Genomic DNA, 23,073 nt, shown 5'->3' on the forward strand with positions numbered 1-23,073 from the left:
TTCTGCTCTCACCTGGCAAGGCTATCTGTAGGACTTCAATTCCCACACCATAGGATGCACCTCCCAAAATCAGTAAAAGGAGATCTCCAGGTTTGGCTTCTGCTCCACAGATTTTCAGGTGCAATCAGACACTGCGGGATACTTGGGCTTTGATGTATTCTTCAGGGGGCGCTGATGTGCACAGCAATGGCCTGCTAGCTGGTGCAGTAAGGCCATTACCCGTGATTTGACCTTTTTGGATTTCCCCCCAATATTAGTATCTGTTTACCTTTGGACTGAGGAATTCAGGGATCGCCGCATCTGCTTTTGGACTGACAACCAGCCTGCAGTCAATGTCCTCGCCAGGCAATCATCACGCTCAGAAAGGGTGTCTGCTCTGCTTCGATCATTTGTCTGGCGGTGCCTCCAATTTAACATTATATTTTCAGCAAAATTCATCCCTGGAGTTAATGATGACGTTGTGGATGCGCTATCTCGGTTTCAGATGGACCGCTTCCGGTTGTTAGCCCCAGAGGCACAGCAGTTCCAGAACCATTCCTGGAGCATCTATGGAGCCTTGGAAATGACACGTGATGCAGGGAGTATTGGCTTCAGTTGCACCTTCTACACTTAGGTCCTATACAAGAGCTTGGTCCAATTTTTTAGCCTATCATGCGCAGTCATCGGGTATTAGGCATCACACGCCCTCCACCATTGACCATGTGCTGCAATACTTGGTTCATCTGTGCAACCTTGGTTGTGCAGCAAAAACCTTAAGAATCCAGGCGGCTGCCATCTCCTTTTTCACAAAATCCATTTACTTCACGGACTCCTGTGCTGAGTTTGTGATGCACAGGGCGCTTAAATGTTGGCGTAGATTGCAACCACCAAGCGGGGATGGGCGTAGGCTCGTTACATTTGATCTCCTTAGTAAAATATGCAATAAATTCAATTCAATTTGCTAGTCCAAATACGAGTCCCGATTGTTTTCAGCTGCCCATTCCATTGCATTTTTGTTGCCCTAAGAGTGGGGAAGTGGTCCATGAAGGTGAGCCAGGGCCTTCATTGTGAGGCTTGCAGCTTAACGATATTCAGCTTTCTGACACAGAGTTGGTAGTTTGTATTCGTCGCTCAAAAACAGACCAAAAAGGAAAGGGTGCCCTGGTCCGGCTGCCAGCATCCATGCATAGGGGCCCTTGCCCAGTGAAGGATACTGAAAGGTTTCTCTGTCTTAGGCCCCCTGGTCCAGGTCCTTTCCTGGTACATGAGGATGGGACCTGTCTAGCTAGACAGCAGTTTACTTGTGTAATACAGAGAGCTATCGAAGCGTGTGGTCTTCCGGCTAGGGAATGCGCCACTCACTCATTTAGGATTGGGGCCGCTACAATGGCTGCCCACTGGGGTTTCCAGCGGACAGGATAAAAGACATGGGGCGGTGGCGATCCAATGCGTACAAAGGTTATACCTGTGGCAGCTCCTTATTTTAAGCAGGCCTATGGCTTACACTGGGACCCAGGTGGCGCTGTGGGTAAAAGCCTCAGCACCTAGGGCTTGCCGATCGAAAGGTTGGCGGTTCGAATCCCCGCGGCAGGGTGCGCTCCCGTCGTTCAGTCCCAGCGCCTGCCAACCTAGCAGTTCGAAAGCACCCTTGGGTGCAAGTAGATAAATAGGGACCGCTTACTGGCGGGAAGGTAAACAGCGTTTCCGTGTGCTGCGCTGGCTCGCCAGATGCAGCTTTGTCACGCTGGCCACGTGAACTGGAAGTGTCTCCGGACAACGCTGGCCCTTGGCCTCTTAAGTGAGATGGGCGCACAACCCTAGAGTCTGTCAAGACTGGCCCGTACAGGCAGGGGTACCTTTACCTTTACCTTATGGCTTACACTGCTCTGTCACTTTACGTTTCAAGGGCAAAGTGTGTTGAGATCTGGATTGCGGGACACAGTATCATCCATTGGGCCTGTGCATAGGTGGTTGCCAGTGGCTTGGGGTGCCAGCTGAGTTTTCCTGGGCACATCCGTATTTCTTGGATATTGAGGCTTGGGATGCAATGGAAGGAGATGCTGCCAACTGTGAGGACCAAGGCTGATGTGCAGAGCTCTCCCAATGCTTTGGTTTTGCAGTTGGGAGAAAACGATTTGCTGAGTCGGAAAGGCGTGGACTTGCTCTCAAATATCAAAAAGGACTTGGACTATATGGCTCTGAACTTCCCAAAAATGACACTTATTTGGTCGCAGCTTCTGGAGAGACGCATCTGGCATGGCAGTGATTGCCCAGCTGCAACAGATCATACCCGAAAATGCTTGAATTGTTCATTGGCACAGAAAGCGCACATGCTGGGTGGCCGGGTGATTGCGCACCCCACCATTGTTTACAGCAAGATGGCGCTATTTTGAGATGATGGCGAACACCTTTCCGATTGGGGAAATGATATCTGGTTGGCCGATATTGCAGAGGGCGTGAAGGATTGCTTACAGGTGTGAGGGTATTTGGCGGCGAGTCTTTGGGCTCTTGTGGTGGTTAGGCATTGGATGACCTTATGATGGGGAGGTGAGGTGTGGTCATCACCTGCCCCTCCAAGCTTAAGGGTATTCTGTTAAAGGAATCCGGGGTGTGGATCTCGTCCGAAGCCCGGGGCGGGGCTAGGGCCATGCCATGACCCCTGCGGGAACCCTGGGGGAGCTTGAGTTGGTTTGTATCGACAGGGCTCCCCCTTTCGGTGGTTTACCCTTACCGGACTCCCTGCGCAACGGGCAGGAGCCAGATATATTCAGGTCTATTCAATGCCTAAGCCAATACTGCTTACATTCTGTAACCAATAAAGTTGTGGCCAATATTTGCCCAATAACATTAACCAAATATTCTGTGTCCTGGTGTTTTATTAATCTTTGAGGGGGTGGTTACGGGGTCCTGACACGCAACTTGGGAAAACTGAAGCCGTTCTGGCAATTCAATGTTTATTGAATTAAAAGAAAGAAAGAAAATGCCATAGATTTTGTTCTGTGACTGGCAAAGGTATCCCAACTTTTCATGATTTAGAGCATCATTACCAAAATCAGCATCAGGCCTAATGGAAGCTTGGGGGACTCAGAAATTGACTTGCTTTTTACAAGCCTAGTGCAAACTCCTTCCACTCTGATTTTTTGTAGCCCTCCAGATGTTGTTGCGCTATGACTCCCATCAGCCACAACCAGCACTGCCAATAGTTAGGAATGGTGGGAGTTAAAGTCCAACAACATCTGAGGGGCTCGCCATCCCTGCACTAGCAGATCAGTTACTCTTGTGTGGTGGCGAGATGCTGGAAGGTTGGAGTTAGGTGGACCGTATGGCCTGCCCTGCCCTTCAAAGCTAGCTTCCTGCCTTCAAGTACAGTGGGGGGGGGGTACTGTGCCGATAATAATGTTGAAGTAATATTTAACTACTAGTACAGTTGTACATTGGTAGCTGAATGCCTTGGCTCCCAAACAAATCGGCTCCCGAACGATCAAAACCCGGAAGTGAGTGTTCTGGTTTTCAAACAACTTTCGGAAGCTGACCGTCCGGCACGACTTCCGTGGCTTTTGATTGGAGCTTCCTGCAGCCAACTGGAAGCCACACTTTGGTTTTCAAATGGTTCCGGGAGTCGAACAGCCTCCCGAAATGCATTCTGTTCGAGAACCAAAGTACAATGGAACAGTCAGACTCTGTCGTAGAGGGTTCAGGTGTAAATGAGGATTGGGGAGGCCCGTGCAGAGAGGAAAGGCAGCTGGGTACACTTGCTTGGGCCTCGGAAGGCTAAGTCAGCCAGAGGCCTCCCCCACCATGTACTGACCGCTTAATCCTCCTCCTCCTCCTTTGTCATTGTCTTCTACTTTATAACTTTATTCTAACAAGACTTCCCACCTCAGACAAGCTTTGCACGGGCCTGGAAATGGGGTCCTCCACCTTTGGTGCAAGAGGTATCTTAACAGATTATAGCTAAGGACCCCCTTTCACCTTTTGCATGTGACCATCCTATTTTGTATGTGGAGGGTGGGGACTACATTGTCCTTCACCTCAAGCTTCAACTTGCCTTGGGCTGGCCCTGAGCAGGAAATCCCTGCTGTTCCACCAAGCCAGTTTGGGCCCTGATACACCAATTTAGATTCGAGACAATCTTGAACTGACCCGAATCCTGGATCTGGATTGTGATCCGGTAAAAGCAAATCTGCAGAAATCCCACTGACTTGCATTGGGAAGCTATAGCTTCTCCTTCTCCTTCTTCTCTTGTCTTTTTACAAAGGTGCATGAAATTTGGACACATGTTAGTCCCTTAAGAGGGGATTACCAAAGAGCCACAGGTTTTCATGTAGCCACCTCTAAAACTTGCTTTTTAAAAAAGCAATTAAATACTGTACTACATGGGTATATGGAATGTTACATTGTATGTGTGCTGCTTGTGCACTGACTATATACAATACACTCTTAATGCGCTCTCTCTCTCTCTCTCTCTCTCTCTCACACACACACACACACACAGCAAAGTACTAATAAAGGCAGACACATAATCCATACCTATCCTGTTGTTGACTAGGAAATACAGTATAGTGCTGCATTTTGATGTGTTCCCCTCTCCAAACCAGCTTTGATCTGAAATAAGAAAAAGAAAAATATAACTGCATTTAAAGCTGGTGATGTGTGCATAGCCTTAGTCAAGTTTTGTTGTAGTAAAGGGCTGTTCTTGTACATCTTGTTATGAGTTTGTGGATGCAAGACACCAATAATTCCTGCATTTACTAAGTGTTAGAGCTTAATCAGTGCTTGGAGTATCAAGATGGGCTGCCAGACACTGAATTTAGTAGTGTCAAAATATAGGCCAAACTAGTTTTTCCCATGCTCATGAAATCACCTGGATGAAGAGCCATCATGGAGAACAAAAGAAAGGTGATTAACAAAGCAAGTTTTGTATATGTGTACATAAACCATATATCATAAAGACACCACAGTCTCTGTTGTGCCTCATTTCCAAAGGAAACATGAAACCCTGGAATCTCTTGCCACTTAGAGATTGGAGTGGCGTGTAACAATATCATTACATTTGCTAACTGTTCCACAGATGGCATGAATTACAATATTAATAAGCGTTATTTTAGAAACCACTTTGATTATTGATTTTTCTTCTTCTGTTGTTAATTCTCTTTGGTACGCATTCATTTTCTTTTATCTGCTTTAGGGATTTAAGGACAATGTGTATCGGCAGAGAAGGAAATATTTTGTCGACGTTGCCATGAATTATAAATAGTGAGTACAGAACTTTGTTGTTGTGGAATTGCTACTGATTCAGAAAAAAAAAGACACCATCTGCTTGGGTGATAATCAAGCAGCAGCCACGAGGAGTGGCCCATTTACACAACTGAATTGGCAGGGTGAGCGTCTAAACTGGGCTTATTTGGAGTTGAGCTGTGGAACGCAGGAAGTTGACTTTTACCAAACCAAGCCATTGTCCACTTGAATGAACTACAGCCTTCTCCTTGACACTTCTGGTCATCACTTCATTTCTGATATGAACAAATCAATAAATAGAGAACCTCTCTGTCTGGTGCTCTCTACCTGCTATACTCCTCCTAAGCCACACTCCTGTTTTGAACCTTCCTTGAGAATTTTCGCCTAGCTGGCATGTGTCCTTGAACTCTCATAATGCTTCTTGCTTACCTGGTTGAGAGAGGTGTGTGAGGGCCAGGGGAAGGGGAAGAACAGTGACCTCCCTGCTCACCCCCCCTTCATACAGAGTGTGTGTCAACTCACATAATGGGCTATGTAAAGGTCAAGTTAACAGAAAAGTTAACACTGGGAATTAAATGACTGGCAGTTTGTTTGTTTGTTTGTTTCATAAGATAAGATGTTAAGGATCCTAGTGTAAACAAGGGGATACCAAAAGTTGTAAAACAAGCAAAATACTTTATGGTATGACTAAGAAGTTAAAAACTAGTATGCAGCTTGCTTTCTCAAAAAATCAATTTAAATCTTGTAACCTGACAGCACCAATTCGAAAACGCAGGTTTAGAAACAGCGCAAGAGCACCTTGCAATGCAACTGTAGATGAGCATTTGGAGAGAGTGATTTGGAGAGAGTGATGCTGAGAACAACATGCATAAGCTTCTTGTTGGAGCCAATGAGATCAAGTCCTTAACTGGATAAAATATTTACTGCAAAGTTGACTTTCTTTTGCAAATGTACGAAATTGCTTGATAAATACCCAAGAAAGCTTTCTGAACGGTGGGTTCGCAGGGCAACTTTTCAGAGAGAGCGCAAATGCACAGCACCTGGAAATCATACTTCAGAACAGGACAGCCTTTGCCCTCCCCCCGCCCCCCAGGATTAAACTAATGTAAAAAAATGCATCAAACATAAGGGTAGCTGTCATGAAAAACCCACCCTGAATGTGGGAAAGTACTGAGTGAGCAGGCCTTATTCGCTGAATTTTTCAGAGACTTCTATTCCTAAATTGCTCCTGTTCTCAAACAAGATGTCATTCTTTAAATGGTCACTCTCATTGTCTGCCATGTCACAAATTAAAAGGACAATCAAAAGAAATAAATTCAGAGGGCTAGGAGGGCGAAACACAGTTGGGAGGGCACCATTTGCCCCACCCTCACTGTGGGGCTCTCAGAAGAGCTGCTATCATGCCTTGTCACCTCAGCTGCTAGCTCAGCACACCAATCACATTAAATGGTTTATGACATGGGTAGGCAAACTAAGGCCTGGGGGCCGGATCCGGCCCAATTGCCTTCTAAATCCGGCCTGCAGACAGTCCTGGAATCAGCGTGTTTTTACATGAGTAGAATGTGTTCTTTTATTTAAAATGCATCTCTGGGTTATTTGTGGGGCATAGGAATTCATTCATCCCTCCCCTTCGAAATACAGTCTGACCCCCCCAACAAGGTCTGAGGAACAGTGGACCGGCCCCCTGCTGAAAAAGTTTGCTGACCCCTGGATGGCTTCCACCACCACATGAAAGGTCATGTACTTCCCTTCCCAAGAGCAAGCCTGTTCCTCTCTCCTTCTCCCCCCTCCCCACTTTCTCTTTGAGTCAGGCTAACCCAGTTCACAGAATTGTGTGTGTGTGTGGGGGGGGGTCCACACAAGGATTTTTTCCAGCTGGAACTCAGCAGAACTGAGTTCCAGCACCTCTCAGGTGGGTGCGATTGCCATTATAAAAGAACAAGGGAGGTGTTCATGGTGAGTTCCAGCATTTCTTTTTCTAGAAGAAGAGCATTGGTTTCACATTTTGGATTATATCTTGGCTTCCATTTAAGATCCTGTCTGCTCTAGAACCTAACCAAAATCCTAAAGCGCTTGAGCTAGAGCAAATTTACCACAGGATTGCACTTTTACACGAGTGGCTTCCCCTGTAACGAATAATACCACCTCCAAACTCTACACTTGCATTTTTCTTCTTTTAAAAAAAGCATTTGCAGATCAAGCCTACATTTTGAATTCATTACGATCCCCAGGAGTTAGTAAATTTTCAGCGCTACCTACAAATACCTGCTGCTTTTTGCAATTTTCTTGTCACGCGAGCTTCCAAGTCAAGCTAATTCCAATCACATTCTCATTTTACTCATAATGGGCCAAACTCTTCACATTCCCGAGAAGGCACATGCTAATTTGATGTACTTTTCTGTTTCATGCTTTCCTTTTTTTTAAAGTTCTCATTTCCCCCTCCCTCCCCTGTTTGTGGTTTCTGCCTACTTCTTTGAGTTCTCTAAGCGCGCAAGGAGGGAGTGGGGGGGGGGAGATGAAAACATTTATTTCCCCCTCAGCAAACAGTAAAACTTGGCAGGAAAAGAGCATGCTTAAAAGCCTATAAAAAGACACACACACACACACACACACACACACTTCAGAGTAAGGAGAGGGAGGGTATTTGTGTCTTGTGAGCAGAGGCAGCAGTTTTTCTCTCTGGATAGATCACTGCTGTTCTATTAGCATTTTATATGGATATGGATCTCCTAAATGTTCCTTTTGCAAGTACCTTTTGCATATCTCTGCTCAGCTTCAGCTGTACTTGACTAGTTTCAAACCAGCCTGAACCATTCCCTGCCCCCCCCTTCTACCCTGCTGTGCTGGTGTAAGAAAATGGGGAAATGTTTAAATGTGTTCAGCTTAATTAATGCATGCAAATGAGCCATGACTTCCCCTGCTTCTGAGTAGGGGACGCCTACGGTTGGCAGCTATTGTTATTTACCCAGACTGTATTTCTGAGGTTGCTTTGGCTGTGAAATTCTGCTTGCTGCATAAGATGCAATCAGCATCAGTGACTGGTCATTTCTAGAGTACAGTATGCCTTCTTTGGCTATCGTTAATGGTTTCTTGTATGAATTTATACTGATAGCAAGAACCTGTGCGTTGAATGTATTTATCATCTTTGATTTGTACTCCATCTTTCTTTCAACATGAGACCCAAGGTAGCATGCATGAGGGCTCTGGCCATAAAAAGGGACTGGCCATAAAAAGACCTGGTTAGGTTCAGCAAGGTGGTAACTTCATGTGGCTTCAGACCATACACTGATTTGTTGGTGGGAAGGCTGGGCAATGTTTGCATCACCACGTTCTCTCACACTTTCCAGTGCATTTTCCCTCTCAGTTTCTTTATTGCAAAAAGCCCAGTGTTTGGGAGAAATGGGCTTGTTGCTTATAGCTTCGCAATCAGCTTTAATTGAGTGACCTAAATTTTACGGTATGTAATTGAATCCCACCCAGAAATAGTGGCAGCATGGAAGTAGTAAACTCCTAGGAGGTACGATGGAAAGGCTCAGGTATGTTAAGCCTGGAGAAGAGAAGATAAAGGTGGGGGGAAGAGACATGAGAGATGCCTTCAAACCTCTGAAGGACAGCCATACCAAAGAAGGCTTGGTCTCTGTTGCTCTTCCAGAGGATACTATAATCTATGGGTGGGTGATTATCAGGGAGCAGATTCTAACTAACATGAGGAGAGCTTTCCTAATGGTAAGGATTGATCAGCCATGGAACAGACAATTGGTGGGTTCCCCTTTGCTGGAGGCAACTCAGCAGCTGCTGAGCAGCCATCTTCCAAAGATGCTGTGATTACAAGAGCACTGAGCGAGAAGTTTAGGCTCTGTGACCCCCAACTCTGATTCATTTCAGCCTTCTGTGTATTATCCATTCAGTTCCACCACGGCTTGCTAACAACATCCGCCCCCCACCCAGCTAAGCAAAACCCTTGTTGTAATTGTTTGTTAGTGAAAGAAAGAAGTGAAGGTGGGAAGAAAAGAAAGGAAGACGATTGTGCTTAATGAGAATTTCCAGGCTGAATAGGCAGCCTCAAAGCACATTAATTCCAGATGATTCTTTCTCCACAGAGGATACTTATTATTGGAGCAGCTTCTATAGTGAGGATTGGTATCTGTTCCTGCATCTAAGAAACATACTGAATAAATCCTGCTTTACTGGAGTTGAGAGAAGTCTTGAAAGGAGGAGATAGTAGAGGGTTCGTCTAGGCAGCAACGGGCCTTTCAGTATTCAAAGTGCTTTATGATTGTTATCACATTCACAATAGCCTTCTGAGAAATGTCATTTTCTAGGTAGGAGACTAAGGTCACAACCACACGATGCACCTAAAACCATGCTTATACCACTTTAAGTTACAGCTTCCCCAAAGAATCTGGAGAACTGTATAGTGTACCCCCCCCCAAGAGCTACAGTTCCCAGCACCCTGAACAGTTCCCAGGATTTTTTGAGGAAACAATATAGTTTTTATTGGTTTGTTTAGATGCATAGCAAAATATAGGTAGCCAACTAAACCAAATCATAACCATAGCTGTCAACGTTTCCCCCCCTTTTTAAAGGGAAATTCCCTTATTCTGAATAGGATTCCTTTCAAGAAAAGGGAAACGTTGACAGCTATGATCATAACACTTCTCCCTCCCTCCCTGAATCTTGCCAGCTACCTGGTAGTATTCATGTCCTTGTAATGCTCATTGCCCTTTTAGTTTTCTACAGGGTTCTCCTATATTACTCCATCTGGGTTGTATGGAAGCATCCATCATAGCTATCAACTTTTCCCTTTTCTTGCGAGGAATCCTATTCAGAATAAGGGAATTTCCCTTAAGAAAAAGGGAAAAGTTGACAGCCATGGCATCCAACCACAGCACAGTCATCTCCAGCTGGAAGTATCAAGAAGTCAGTGTTTTAGAATTCTTTTTTCTCCTCCGATCCTTCCCTTACAGAGAATGACCATTTACAGGCACAAGGATAGCATTAGAATAGCCTTTCAGAGCAAGCAAAAGAAGAATGTTAATCTATTGCCCCCTAAGAAGACATTTTATTAAAATGCATTGCTCCAGATGTATTATATTATTTTGAAACTATTTCCTGCATCTATTTGGGTCTTTCTCTTTCTCTCTCTGTAATAATACTGATCTGCCTTACAAACTGTACATATCATTGAGATTACTGAAATTAACGTGTATGGCGTACTCCAAATATGTAGGAAAACCACTGTATCAGCCTTCCCCAACCTCTTGCCCTCTATATGCTTTGGACTACAACCCCATCATCCTTGACCATTGCCCATGCCAGCTAGAACTGATGGCAGTTCAAATTAACTAGAGAGACCAGCTTGGGGGGAAATGTTCTATATTGTAACTTTTTAAAAACCCCTTTGGATTGTGCACAGTTGATCTCAGATCCTGAGGGCATAGATGATTCGGGCAGCAAAATGTCATGGGCAGGCCCTTCTCTCCACCTTCTCTCCGTGTGGTGTCTGGCTTGTACAGAAAACCCAGCTGTTTCTAAGAAGTGCGTTTGAAGGGTGAACCTGTTACACAAAGACTATGTGAAGAACTAGGAGCGGAAGGGAAAAGATTCTTCTTAAATAGTCCTGGCGAACCTTTTCAGCACAAGGGCCACATTGCCTCCTGAACAGTGTTACGGGGGCCACATACCAGGGGGCAGGTGAGGGAAGATGCGGAAGTAGGTGGCGCAATGGATATAACACTTGACATTCGTACGGCAGGCTGCATTCCTCCATCCATCCAAGCAAGAAAGCAAAACTTATTATTAGCATAATCCAAGGAAGACACATTCCACTCCGGTAAAAGCATCTGGGAAGGCTGTGACACAGGGCAGTGAGTTGTGTGGCCTGTGGAGAGAGCAAGATAAAGAGATCTGGAGGGCTGCATTCTGCCCCTTTGGTTCCTTACTCTTGTTCTGCATCTGACCCACTGCTCTAGCTGAAGAGAGCATGACTTTAAGATCTGTTTTGGGACTAACACCAGGACACACCTGGGGGATGAGACAACAGCCACATCAGACTTTTGCTGGAGATGATAGCAGGCATTGGATGCAACTTGCGAATGGGCTATCTGAGAAATAGTTATTCCTTCTTTTGAGGTACCAGTGCCTGTCTATGTTAGGGGGGTTTGGAAGGGGCTTATGATGGGAGCATATAACTGAGAGGTAATTGTTTTCAAAACCTTTGTCTTTCATATTTTTTTTCTTAGTGGCCAGCCAATCCCTAGAGTGGACTATACACCTGAAGAAATAAAAACTTGGGGAGTGGTGTTCAGGGAACTGACCAAACTGTATCCTACTCACGCCTGTCGAGAGTATTTGAAGAACTTCCCTTTGTTGACCAAGCATTGTGGCTACCGAGAGGATAATGTCCCTCAGCTGGAGGATGTTTCTATGTTTCTTAAAGGTAAGGGTCAGATCTGGCTTCTAGCAGAAAAAGGGTGCTGTAAAAATAATTGTGTCGCATTTCAAGTGTTACACAATTGGCCAAGTAATGAGAGCTGTTTATACCTTTATTCTTTGCACGACAATTCTGTATGTTGAATAAACAGTTATGGAACAAATCTGTATGCAGGGAGGGGAAAAAACCCCATCAGGAATCTCTACCGTCTCTCCTTTGGGGAATTGTTACAGCTGAGAAAATTCTCGCTGTGTTGAGGGAGTTTTGCACAAAAGTCCTGGCTGACCCCCAGTCCCATGAGAACGTCTCTATTATGACATGTGTCTTTTTGACTATACATGCCTAAACCCATCTGAATACAAAGCAAAGCAGTCAGCTCTGTGTTTGGAACAAACCAGTGCACTGACAATCTTATATGGAGTATGAACAATGCCTCCTTATTCACTACATTTTGAATTTTCAAGATGGGGACTCCATATGTCCTGGGTAGTAAGGTTTGTATGGTTGAATGTTTGTAAAGCAGCTGGAGGTGGTGGGGGTCAAGCTTCTCCTCCAAAATGGGCCTGTCACCAGATGTTCCCAGCTACCTTTCCTGAAGTCATAACTGATCTGGAAGTTTGCACTCTTCCAGCGACAACACTGAACTTGGCTGGAAGGTGCACCAGTTGGTGTGCTCCAAGCCTCCTCCTCAGATGGTCATGTTGATCATCTGCCAGTTGCGTTACTCATGACTCATCTTCTGTAATTCTCCCTTTCTAATCCTCCCAAAGGCATTGCTTCTTTGCAGTGCTTTTTTAAAAAAAGAAAAAGAGGTGCTGGTACTCACCAGGAAGTTGTTACAGTATGTGCCACATTTTTAACATTTGGGGGGAAGGTGCCGGTACTGCGTACCCATCAGTGCCGCCAGGAGGAGAGGAAAAAGCACTGACTCTGCCAGACTTCCCTTCCTTTCACTTCAGGTCAAGACTGGAGCAGGCTGAGAGACAGTCTAATTATAGCTGCATTCTGTGTATCCTCATCAACTCCTCTAGTATGGAGATGACATTTGTCCCGTAGCACTACAGAGTAATAACAGAAGGCCTCTCCTCTCCTCCTCATCCCCCTCTTTTGGAGACCTCTGTTTTGGAGTCTCATTTATTTATTTATTTACTTCACTTTAACCCTATTCTCTCTCCAAGTTGCCCAGAGTGACAAACTAGTCTCTTGCTTCCTTGTATTCTACAAAAAAAACCACACACAAAAACCACAACCCTGTGAGGAAAATTAGGCTGAGAAGAATTGATCCGAAGTCACCTAGTGAACTTCATGGCTAAGTGGGAATTTGAACCAAGGTTTCTGCAGTTCTAGTCTGACACTCTCAGCAGGAGGTAGCCAATATGGCGCCCTCTGGTTGTATTTGGGAGTTGTGGTCCAACAACATCTGGAGGGCACCGTTTTGGTTGCCCCCTCATCCAGCCCACTGCATAACAAATTGATTGTGGTTGTGTATACATTATCTGGCTTGAAACACTGCTAGGTCATTGTAAAGCATTTTGCTCATGCTGGGCTGCTTTTCTCATTACGTACTGCAAACTATGTAAGATAGCCCAGGGAAAACCAACCTGCCCTGTAGCACTGCCCGAATCTCTGTAGTCTCCTAATCCTGAACTAAGGGAAGCTCAGGTTGTTTCTGGATGTTCTTGGGATTCACAAAGAGTCCAAACAGTCCACTCACTGTCTTTTGAGCTCCAAGCACACAACTTAGGTCTCTTCTAGGCACAGGTGTGGGTTTTTCAGGTGTGTGTCTTTTTTTTGTTTTGTTTTGTTCTGGTGCTTTTCTTCCTGGAAAGATTCAGAAAACCTGATTGCTGTTTGTGCTGATTCAGCAGTAAAATGTGGGTTTTCCCAGGGAAAGTACAGGGGGGGAAACACACCAAGATGACACTCAGACACAACCTGGAAAGCCCAGACCTGTGCTTAGAAATGAAGCAAAAAGGGAAGTGTGAATGAGTCTTTAGTCAGTAGCATATGGCCAAGCACAGAATACGAACCCTTTACCAATAAAAGACAGCTAAGAAAGGCTAATAGTGTAAAGCAAACTTTTGGGAATGTGAGTACAGACCAAAACAACAAAGCTAGCTTGCCTAAATTATGGAACCCACCAGCAAGCTTCATCCAGACACAAGCTTATTGCAGTGCATGATCCTTCATCTGAATGAAGGCCTTCGATGCAGGTCAGAGACCAGTTTTTGAACTAAAAGGCCTGGATACAGAAGTGTAGATTTTCCTTCATCCAGTCAGGGTCTTGTGGTATATTTTCTCACCCCAAGGACAGTGTACATGCGGGATTTCTCAGTGGATTTCTGCACAGCCATTGTGACCTTGATGCAATCCTGCATGAGGCACACAGGTGGCAGGATGAACTAATTAAACGGACCCATTTCTTCCCCTCAGGAAGACTGCACCCAGAACCCTACGTAAAAAGCCATTTTAAAAAGAGTCAAAGGGGGATTTATTTGCAGCTGTTCTTTCTCTCCGTTTGGATTGAAACTGGCTTGGGTAATCACACATCACCACACACAGTATTTAATAGGAAACCAAAGGACAGACATGGCTTTTGGCTAATATCACATGTACACTGCTTCCCAGACTACTGTCGGGAGCATACCAGGTGTAGAGTAAATGGGGTGTGTGTGTGTGTGTGTAGACACAGCCTGTGTCAAATGATCCCACCAAGGCCATAATCTTTCCTTATCCTTCTGGAGATGCAATGTGGGCACCTTAGTTTTAGCCAGGGCAAACATCACTGAGGTCGCATGTGCTGCAGTCTGCAGGAATTGCTGTGGGAAGTCTCTGATGCTGACACAGTTTTTGTCAAAGAAGATGAGGCAGATGTCAGACTTATTTGCCCCTTTTCTCTGGGTTCAATTTGACCTGGTCGCTTGCGTCCGCTCATTGTTCCAGGCCCTGGAAGATCTCTTTTGAGTTTCAGGGAGTTATTATTAGGGCTGCCTTTTCCGGTGTTTTGGAGTGCCAATATTTATTACAAATAATAAATGTTTAGTTTGGGGGCAGGGGAAAGACCCCCCCCCCACCAAAACAAGTTCCCACTATGACTGCAGAAAAGTCACAGCAAAATATAGTCCTAAGAACCTGAGAAAGATTTTTCCGATCAAAAATAAAATATTGTGTATGGCTTGAAAAGCTAACCTGCCCCAGCTCCCATTCCTTCCTTTATTCTGACTTTACGGCTACTAGCACTTAACATTAATTGGCTGACTGCTCTTTGAGCTGGGTTGCATCTTTCAAAGGTGCACCCTGCATTGTTCTCTGGATCCGTGAGGAAGGGCACTGAAACACAGCTCCTTTTTTTCCCCTTTGCTTGAAGGTAGAAAAGCACTCCAAGGTTCAAATGTGTGATCTCAGCCAAAAACAACAGTCACAATTTTTTTCCCCTCTGAAGAGGACTAAGCTTAGCTCATTTAATTCTAAACAGTAACTAATGAGATGAGAAAGAGCTTGAGAAAGAATCAGCCTGTTCATAAGTGAACGTACGTTTTGGAGTAGTGTCAGCTGAAGACATTCCTTTTTTTTCCAACAAGCCTTTTGAGTGGAGATTTTTTTTAATCCCAACCTGTATTGGATCTGGGGTTGTGAGTTGTATGAAATTTGTTTTAATGGTTAAATTGTTTTGAGAGAATTTTATAGGAAGCACTTCATAAATGGAAGGAAATGATAGACAGATAACAAGGTAACTTCCCCCATCTGACCTTTTCGGCATTTCCTTTCTTTTCGACCTCGGTGTTTACAATCAACCCCACATCATCACTCAGGATAACACTTTGTGACTTTGGTCCATAAAAGCTTATGCCATAATAACATCGTCAGCCTTTAAGATGCCACAGGGTTCTTTGCTGTTACAGAAATGTCTGCCGATGATTTCCAAATGAATAATGTGCCATCAGATTTTATGAAAGATCTGAGGCTATTACACATAGAGGGAAATCAGTGTTTGCACCAAGTATCCACCCAGCACGAAATTGCTTGCTGTTCAGACAATTTTTGTATATACTACCTGCATGATACACACAGCTGGCAGCATGTATTTGCTCCCCCTTAATGTTGACAATTTTATGAGGATACTAAAGATAAAATGCTTTGTTCAAACCTGTATAATGTATAAAGTGGCCCTGAATCCCTTCCCCTTTTAATCTGCTGCTGTAGATAAAACAGGAAGGTGATTAGTGATATTTGCACATTGTAACCTTGGTGTTTCCCCCTCAGCTAAATGATCTGCATCAATTCATCCATTTTATTTTCTTAAGGAATGTCTAGCTGGTACAAACAACGTTTGATTCTGCAGGAAAAATATGGAATAGTTTGTGTTTTCTGTTGATTAACACATATACTCAGATAATTTTGGTTTTTCTACCACCAGAAAGGTCTGGATTCACAGTCAGACCAGTTGCTGGATATTTGTCGCCTCGTGATTTCTTAGCTGGCCTTGCCTATCGAGTTTTCCACTGTACTCAGTACATACGCCATGGCTCTGATCCTCTCTACACTCCAGAACCGTGAGTATAATTTCTCATAACTTAGCGTTTATTACATTTATTTTTTCCATGTTTCCTCCAAGCAGGTGATGATGAGGTGCAGGGTTCTCTTCTCTACCTCCCCTCAACTTTTTCTTCTCATAACAGCCCTGTGAGGTAGGTTAGGCTGGGAGAAAGTGACTGTCCCAAGGTTACCCACTGAGTTTCATGGCCATGAAGACCACAGGGTGACTTTGGGCAAGTTCCTGTCTCTCAGCTTAACCTGCCTCACAGGGTTGGGATGAGAATAAAATGGGGAGGAGAGGAAAACCACTTAAGCAGCCCCGATCCCCTTGGAGGAAAGGAAAGGCGACATGAAAAAAAAATGTAACAACACTACTTGGCTTCTTCAGTTAGAGATGTTGCACAGTTCCACAAATCCCATTTAATTTCAAGCCCGTGGTTCTGCCTCTTTGAACTGTTTCATGCTTCTGGACCAGCTACAGCACACCCTGCCAAAATCATGTACGTTTGCACAATACCTACCTCTTTTCTCCAGGGCAAGGCCCAGCTGCTTCTGCGTCCGCCACTGTTAATGGTGTGTGTAATGACAGAGAAGCAACTTCCATGAAACTCACCTGACATTCCAAGGACTCTCGTATAGGAGGGGAGAGAAAATATCCTCATTGTCCTGGGGAAAGAAAAGGTTCAATTGGCGGACCCCTGTCCTTTACCCCATGGTGTCTTTCCTGTATCTAACCAAAAGGAGGGAAGGTGCAAAGCAGCAAACGGTGTGCTCAGGCTCCAGGGATGGAGGACATTCACAGAGCGTAAAGGGTTTTTGAAAGCGCTCAGCTTCCTCTTTCTCTGTAGCAAATGCTCAGGACTGCTGTGAAGGCCAATCAGTTATTAAGCAAGATGATCCCTTGTTGCTTGAGCTTGTTGTCACCTGGCTTTTATCTGTGTAACAGCAAGCACCTCAAGAGCATCACTCTGTGTGCGTTAATTCTAACCCCACTGCAGGAGGGCACCTTCTCTGAACAGAAACCCATCTAGAGACTTACATGAACCCCAGTCTCACATTTGCAGCCAATATTCTAATTCCAAACTCTTCCGAGGGATTTCTAGATCAATTAATCTCTGCCAAGTCTTTCCTGAAACCAAATCCTGGTATTTAAGATTGGAAGTGATGAACATTCAGATGGCTTCACCCCCCCCCCCCAGTCCTGGGAACTGCATTTTGCTGAGGGGCAAACTAGAGTACCCAGGATTCTTTGGGGCATGGTATAAACACGCTTCAAATATATAGTGTGGCTGTGACCAAAGGGGTTCTGTTGTAGTGCCTTCTATTAGCAAACTCAGATAGTGAGAGCCAACAGGTATGGAGTGAGTTGGGAGACCCTGAGAAATAAGACAGCAGTACCAGCATGCTCAAGGGAACTCTAAAGTCTGCAGCAGCAGAAAATTATTTTTTTTAAAAAGCCCTGAATCGGGCAAGCAAGCAAGCAAACCCTTAGCTCAATGAGGATTGAGCATGCTCAATAGTCACAGAATAATGAGTGTCAGTTGGAAAAGAAAACCAGGAAAATAGGCCCCCACATCTGGTGCCAGTCCTGAGTACTGATCATCATGTACAGTCTACCTGGGATGGAAACTGAGCTGCTCCCTCTGTGCTTCTGCAATCATTGTTTCAGCTTATGCCCAGAGGTTTTTGTTTATTCTCTACATCAGGCATAGACAAATTCCGACCCTCCAGATGTTTGGGACTACCATTCCCATCATCCCTAACTAAGAGGACCAGTGGTCAGGGATGATGGGAACTGTAGTCCCAAACATCTGGAGGGCCGGAGTTTGCCTATGCCTGCTCTACATGTTCTTGCTGGCGTTTCAATATTCTTTTGTTCTATTTTCCCTTTTTTTTTTTAAATAGAGAAAAGAAGCCCAAAGGGAATTCTATTAATATTGATGGCTCTTTGTTGAAATATCTGCTGTTTTTGGCACTGAATTATTTTATTTCTTTTTTATTGTAATGTCTTTTGACTTGCACCAGTAAACACTGGCATTGGTGTTATTTCTGTGATATCACGTTTGGTATGACCCCCAAAGCCATGATGGATTTAGAGCAGCCACTGATAAGTGCCCTAAACAGTATGATATTGTGAAATAATCCATATCCTAATAGACACATGAGCAATCCCAGAGCACGGAGATGATGTCAAAGACCACCAAGTCTTTGGTGGACAAGGACTTCACAGGTAATCAGCACACTGAACCACCTCTCCATGGGCATCATCTCCTGCATCCGGGATTGTTCATGTGTATATTAGGATATGGATTATTTCAAAGTCTCATACTGCTTTTGCTCTAGGATATTTTCATGCTAGCAACAAATGGTAGCTTGACATTTGTTTTTGTTTTTTGCTGACCTAGAAACTACTCAATATTGATCCAAAGCAGAACTCTGATGTATAGTTAGCAGAGTAAAAACTTAAACACGTTGCAGGATTCCCACAATATAGATCAGAGGCAATTATATTTCATCCAGCAGAGCTTTACTGCTACTATAGGCAAATGAGCATAATGGTCACAAATCCAATACATTCAGGATTGGAACTATCCATAAGAAATCCAGTTGCAGCAGACTTAACTTAGACTTACAATAACTTATAATAAGTCTAAACCTTAACACTAAATACAGAACACCACACCAGATGGGAAAAAATGTTTAGGGGGAACTCTCATTTTCCCACTCATAGGAAATACTGCCCCTCAATGAGGCCAAACTTAGATTCACAAAATGTTTAGGGATATGCATACCCCTGTGTCCTCCCCCCAGAAAAAAAAAAACACTGGAAAGAGATAACAGAACCAGTTTAAACCAGCTGTACTCAGCTTCTCTGAATAACCAACCCAAACATCATGAACCTTCTGTTTGCTTCTTTCACACAGAGAAGCTTCCAGAACCATTTTAAATTAAGTAGAATAGGAAAAATATTTAAACACCAGAACAATACTAAGAAATGCAAACTGTCATGACCTTCAGAGTTCACATTTACAAAAAAAAAACAAAACCAAAACACTGGGACCTGTAACAAAATGTTTCTGTGTGACTCTTCCTGTTCAGTGTTCCAGCCAGCCACACCTTTCAGGGCACCCCATTCCACATTTACCTACCCCAAACAAACAGTGTTTTGTGCCTACTGAGCATGCTCAGTACTTGCTAGGTTGTTTTGGGGGGTGTTTCCCAAGAGGTTCTCATTTGTATTTCTGCCAATGAAAGACCTGCCCAAGTCATGCAGATTTTAGAGGGTCTCATTTAGAAAGGTCTCTTTCATCCCCGCTGGTTGAAAACCCTTTCCTGGCAATGCCCGACACTAAACTTGCAGCAAAGGATGGTTGCTAATCCAGTGTTGGTCATACTCAGAGTAGATCTGTTGAAGTCAATGGGCTTCTATCTATTAATTTCAGTAGGTCTACTGTATGACTTAGTTGGATGTTTGTTCCATAAAAAAAGTAATAATAAATAAAGAAATTGTTCTGCCATTGAGACTGCTGCACCTGTAAAGAAAGGTTACGGCAGGAAGTCAAGTTCCGAAATCAATTGAGGCACTCATGTTCCGCTCAAGAGTGTTCTCACATATTCTTTAGAGAAATGCTTGGCACTGGGTGAAAAGGGGGCATTGTAATGTGAAACTTGACACATGAACTTGTCGCCTGCAGGAGAATTTGGATTATTGCTCACCTGGTAACAAAGTGGCCCTATTCCCAACAGACGAGCCTTTCACAGGAAGCGCAAGGTGACAGCTCTGAATTGAAAATGAATGCTGAGCCTTTAAGACTTCGGCTCCATTCACAATCCCCATGATGTCTGTTTCCATATTGTCCAAGACATATGAATATGAAAAACAGACAAACTGGGAAACTCCTGCTTGCTTCCTATTGTCCTGCCCATGCATAGCATATTCCTGGTGTGCATGTCTGTGATTCAGTGAACAAAAGTGGATGGGCTGGCATGAATAACTCAGGCACGTGCTGTGCTCTTTTGATGGGCAGTATCAGGATTATAATGGGGGAACAGAGCATAGCATTAAAAAAATAGGAATACATATTCCAAGTATTGTTTTGCCTGAAAACAGAGGCAGTGGGCTCTCTTTGTTTGTACAAAAAAAATGCAAACTTGCTTTTTCTCTCCTGAAGATGTTGCTCAAAGCAACTAACAACATGCAAAACACAAAAATAAAAACACATTGGGGGGTTTTTTAGCGCTGCTTTACAGTGTCAAATTTGGACCAAAAATACTTAAATGCGAGTCTGCATAGAAAGTTTAAAAACCCCCACAGTATTCTCCAGTTACCGTCAAAGTTTTATTTTTGTAAACAAAACTTTTAATACTTATGACAGCTAGATTCATTTTTTTTTAAAGCCCACTGAACTGCTTCAGGTTTGGCTAAGAGGTTTGCATGCATCAGTTCTCTGAGTCCAGTGATGCTTTTATACTTCTACTAACTTTGCATCTTAATTCCCTTGCAGGGATACATGCCATGAACTTCTGGGGCACGTGCCTCTGCTTGCTGACCCTAAATTTGCCCAGTTTTCCCAAGAGATTGGACTGGCCTCCCTGGGATCTTCTGATGAGGATGTCCAAAAACTTGCAACTGTGAGTCACTAAGTTTTAAAAGTGTGAGTTTTGCTTGATTCTTCAGAATCTGTCAAGTCTACTAAAATGAAGTGTTTCTCAGTGTGAAGACAAAACAAGTCACCCACTTTCTTTGGCAACACCTCCTCTGACTGGTTTGTGGCTGAGGTATGCAGGCTAGCCTCAGTGGCCCAGAAAGACCTGACAGCTGTGTGTGGTTGTGTGATTGAAGGTAGTGGTGCAATGAGAGAACATTGATTTTAACACTTTCCCCTCTTTCTTTCTTTCGCCTAACATCTCTGAAATACAGAAATGGTTTGTACCTGTAGAATATGAAGATTTGGGACAAGGTTTTCACTCATTACACTGTGTTATTTGTCTCAGTGTGCTTTTAGAAAGGGTAAAGGGACCCCTGACAGTTAAGTCCAGTCGTGAACGACTTTGGGGTTGCGGCGCTCCTCTCACTTTACAGGCCGAGGGAGGCAGCGTTTGACTACTTCCACAGACAGTTTTTCTGGATCATGTGACCAGCATGACTAAGCCGCTTCTGGTGCAATGGAACACCAAACCAGAGCAGCGCACAGAAATGCGCACAGAAATGCCAGAGTGGTACCTATTTATCTATTTGCACTTTGACGTGCTTTCGAACTGCTAGGTTGGCAGAAGCTGGGACCGAACAATGGGAGCTCAACCCGTCGTGGGGCCTTGAACCACCAACCTTCCAATCGGGAAGTCCAAGGGGCACAGTGGTTTAAACCGCAGCACCACCCGTCCCCCCTTTAGAAAAGATCGCCGTAAAGGATTATTATTATTATCATCAATACCACATGGGGGAGATGGGTGAAAAGCAAGCTAATTGTGAAACACGGCTTCTTCATTTATTGCATTTCATGGGCAGTACCGTGAATGTCAAGGAGATGAACTCAGGGAAGTTCCATCTGACACTGTCCAGAATGAGGAAGGCCTCAGGCGCAGTGATCCAAGGTCTCAGGGCACAGGGGTATGATGGGTGGAATGAGAACGGGATAGCGTCTTGGGCGGCCGCCAAGACCACATAACACCGGTCTTGAAAGACCTTCATTGGCTCCCAGTACGTTTCCGAGCACAATTCAAAGTGCTGGTGTTGACCTTTAAAGCCCTAAATGGCCTCGGCCCAGTATACCTGAAGAAGCGTCTCCACGCCCATCGTTCTGCCCGGATGCTGAGGTCCAGCGCCCAGGGCCTTCTGGCGGTTCCCTCATTGAGAGAAGCAAAGCTACAGGGAACCAGGCAGAGGGCCTTCTCGGTAGTGGCGCTCGCCCTGTGGAACGCCCTCCCATCAGATGTCAAAGCGATAAATAACTACCTGACATTCAGAAGACATCTTAAGGCAGCCCTGTTCAGGGAAGTTTTTAATGTGTGATATTTTAGTGTATTTTTGGTTTCCATGGAAGCTGCCCAGAGTGGCTGGGGAAACCCAGCCAGATGGGCGGGTACAAATAAATTATTATTATTATTATTATTATTATTATTATTATTAGCATGCATGAGGGACGAGGAAAGGCCTTGCATGTGTGGAGCTCCATGTCTGATCAGAGCTCTATACAAGGAACATCTGAACCAGGAAAGAAGCAGCTCCCTCCTTCAAAACTGGGTTGTTGTTGTTGTTTTTTGCAGAGATTCACATAAAGACAAAAGCCCTAGTATTCCTTTAAGTGCTGAATTTATGGCACTGGCTGCTAGAAAATGTTATTTATAAATGGAGGGTTTGGATAGACTATAAATATTGAAAGAAAACTCCAGTGCTACTTCCCAGGTAGTTTTAGAAAAGGGATTTAAAAACCATGGTAGGAGGAATCAGAAATATTTCTGAAAGTGTGTAACAATGCAGGAAACAAGTGGCTAATGTGCAAGGACTGTGTCTATCCCAAGCAAAAATCTAGATATTTGGATGTGTGAACTTTCTGTTTACACCATGACAAAAATTAGCAGCTTGGATGAACATGTACAACTCCACTCATGCAAATGTTTCATAGTGTTTTCTTCAGTGAGCTGAGAAATAACTGGTGTTTTCTTGCAATGAAGAATCTATATATGTGCCTGGATATGCCCCACAGAGTCATGAGGTGTCAGAAACACCCAGTACAGTTATACTTTGGTTCTCAAACGGAATCCGTTCCAGAAGTCTGTTTGACTTCCGAAAACATTCAGAAACCAAGGCACGGCTTCTGATTGGCTGCAGGAGCTTCCTGCACACAATCGGAAGCTGCAGAAGCAGCGCCAGACGTTCAGGTTCT

General features: G+C 44.3%; 1 protein-coding gene across 1 annotated transcript in view; it reads left to right on the forward strand.

Moving 5' to 3' along the window:
• TPH2 (tryptophan hydroxylase 2) overlaps nt 1-23,073 on the forward strand; it is a 64,249-nt gene that overhangs the window by 13,715 nt on the left and 27,461 nt on the right. Inside the window, exons 5-8 of the mRNA XM_083399858.1 lie at nt 5,168-5,235; nt 11,460-11,656; nt 16,068-16,203; nt 20,692-20,818. Coding sequence (XP_083255984.1) covers nt 5,168-5,235; nt 11,460-11,656; nt 16,068-16,203; nt 20,692-20,818 — 528 coding nt within the window. The remainder of the gene's footprint in view (nt 1-5,167; nt 5,236-11,459; nt 11,657-16,067; nt 16,204-20,691; nt 20,819-23,073) is intronic.

The sequence above is a fragment of the Podarcis tiliguerta genome (genome assembly GCF_965153285.1).
Source record: "Podarcis tiliguerta genome assembly, chromosome: 10".
NCBI classification, from domain to species: domain Eukaryota; kingdom Metazoa; phylum Chordata; class Lepidosauria; order Squamata; family Lacertidae; genus Podarcis; species Podarcis tiliguerta.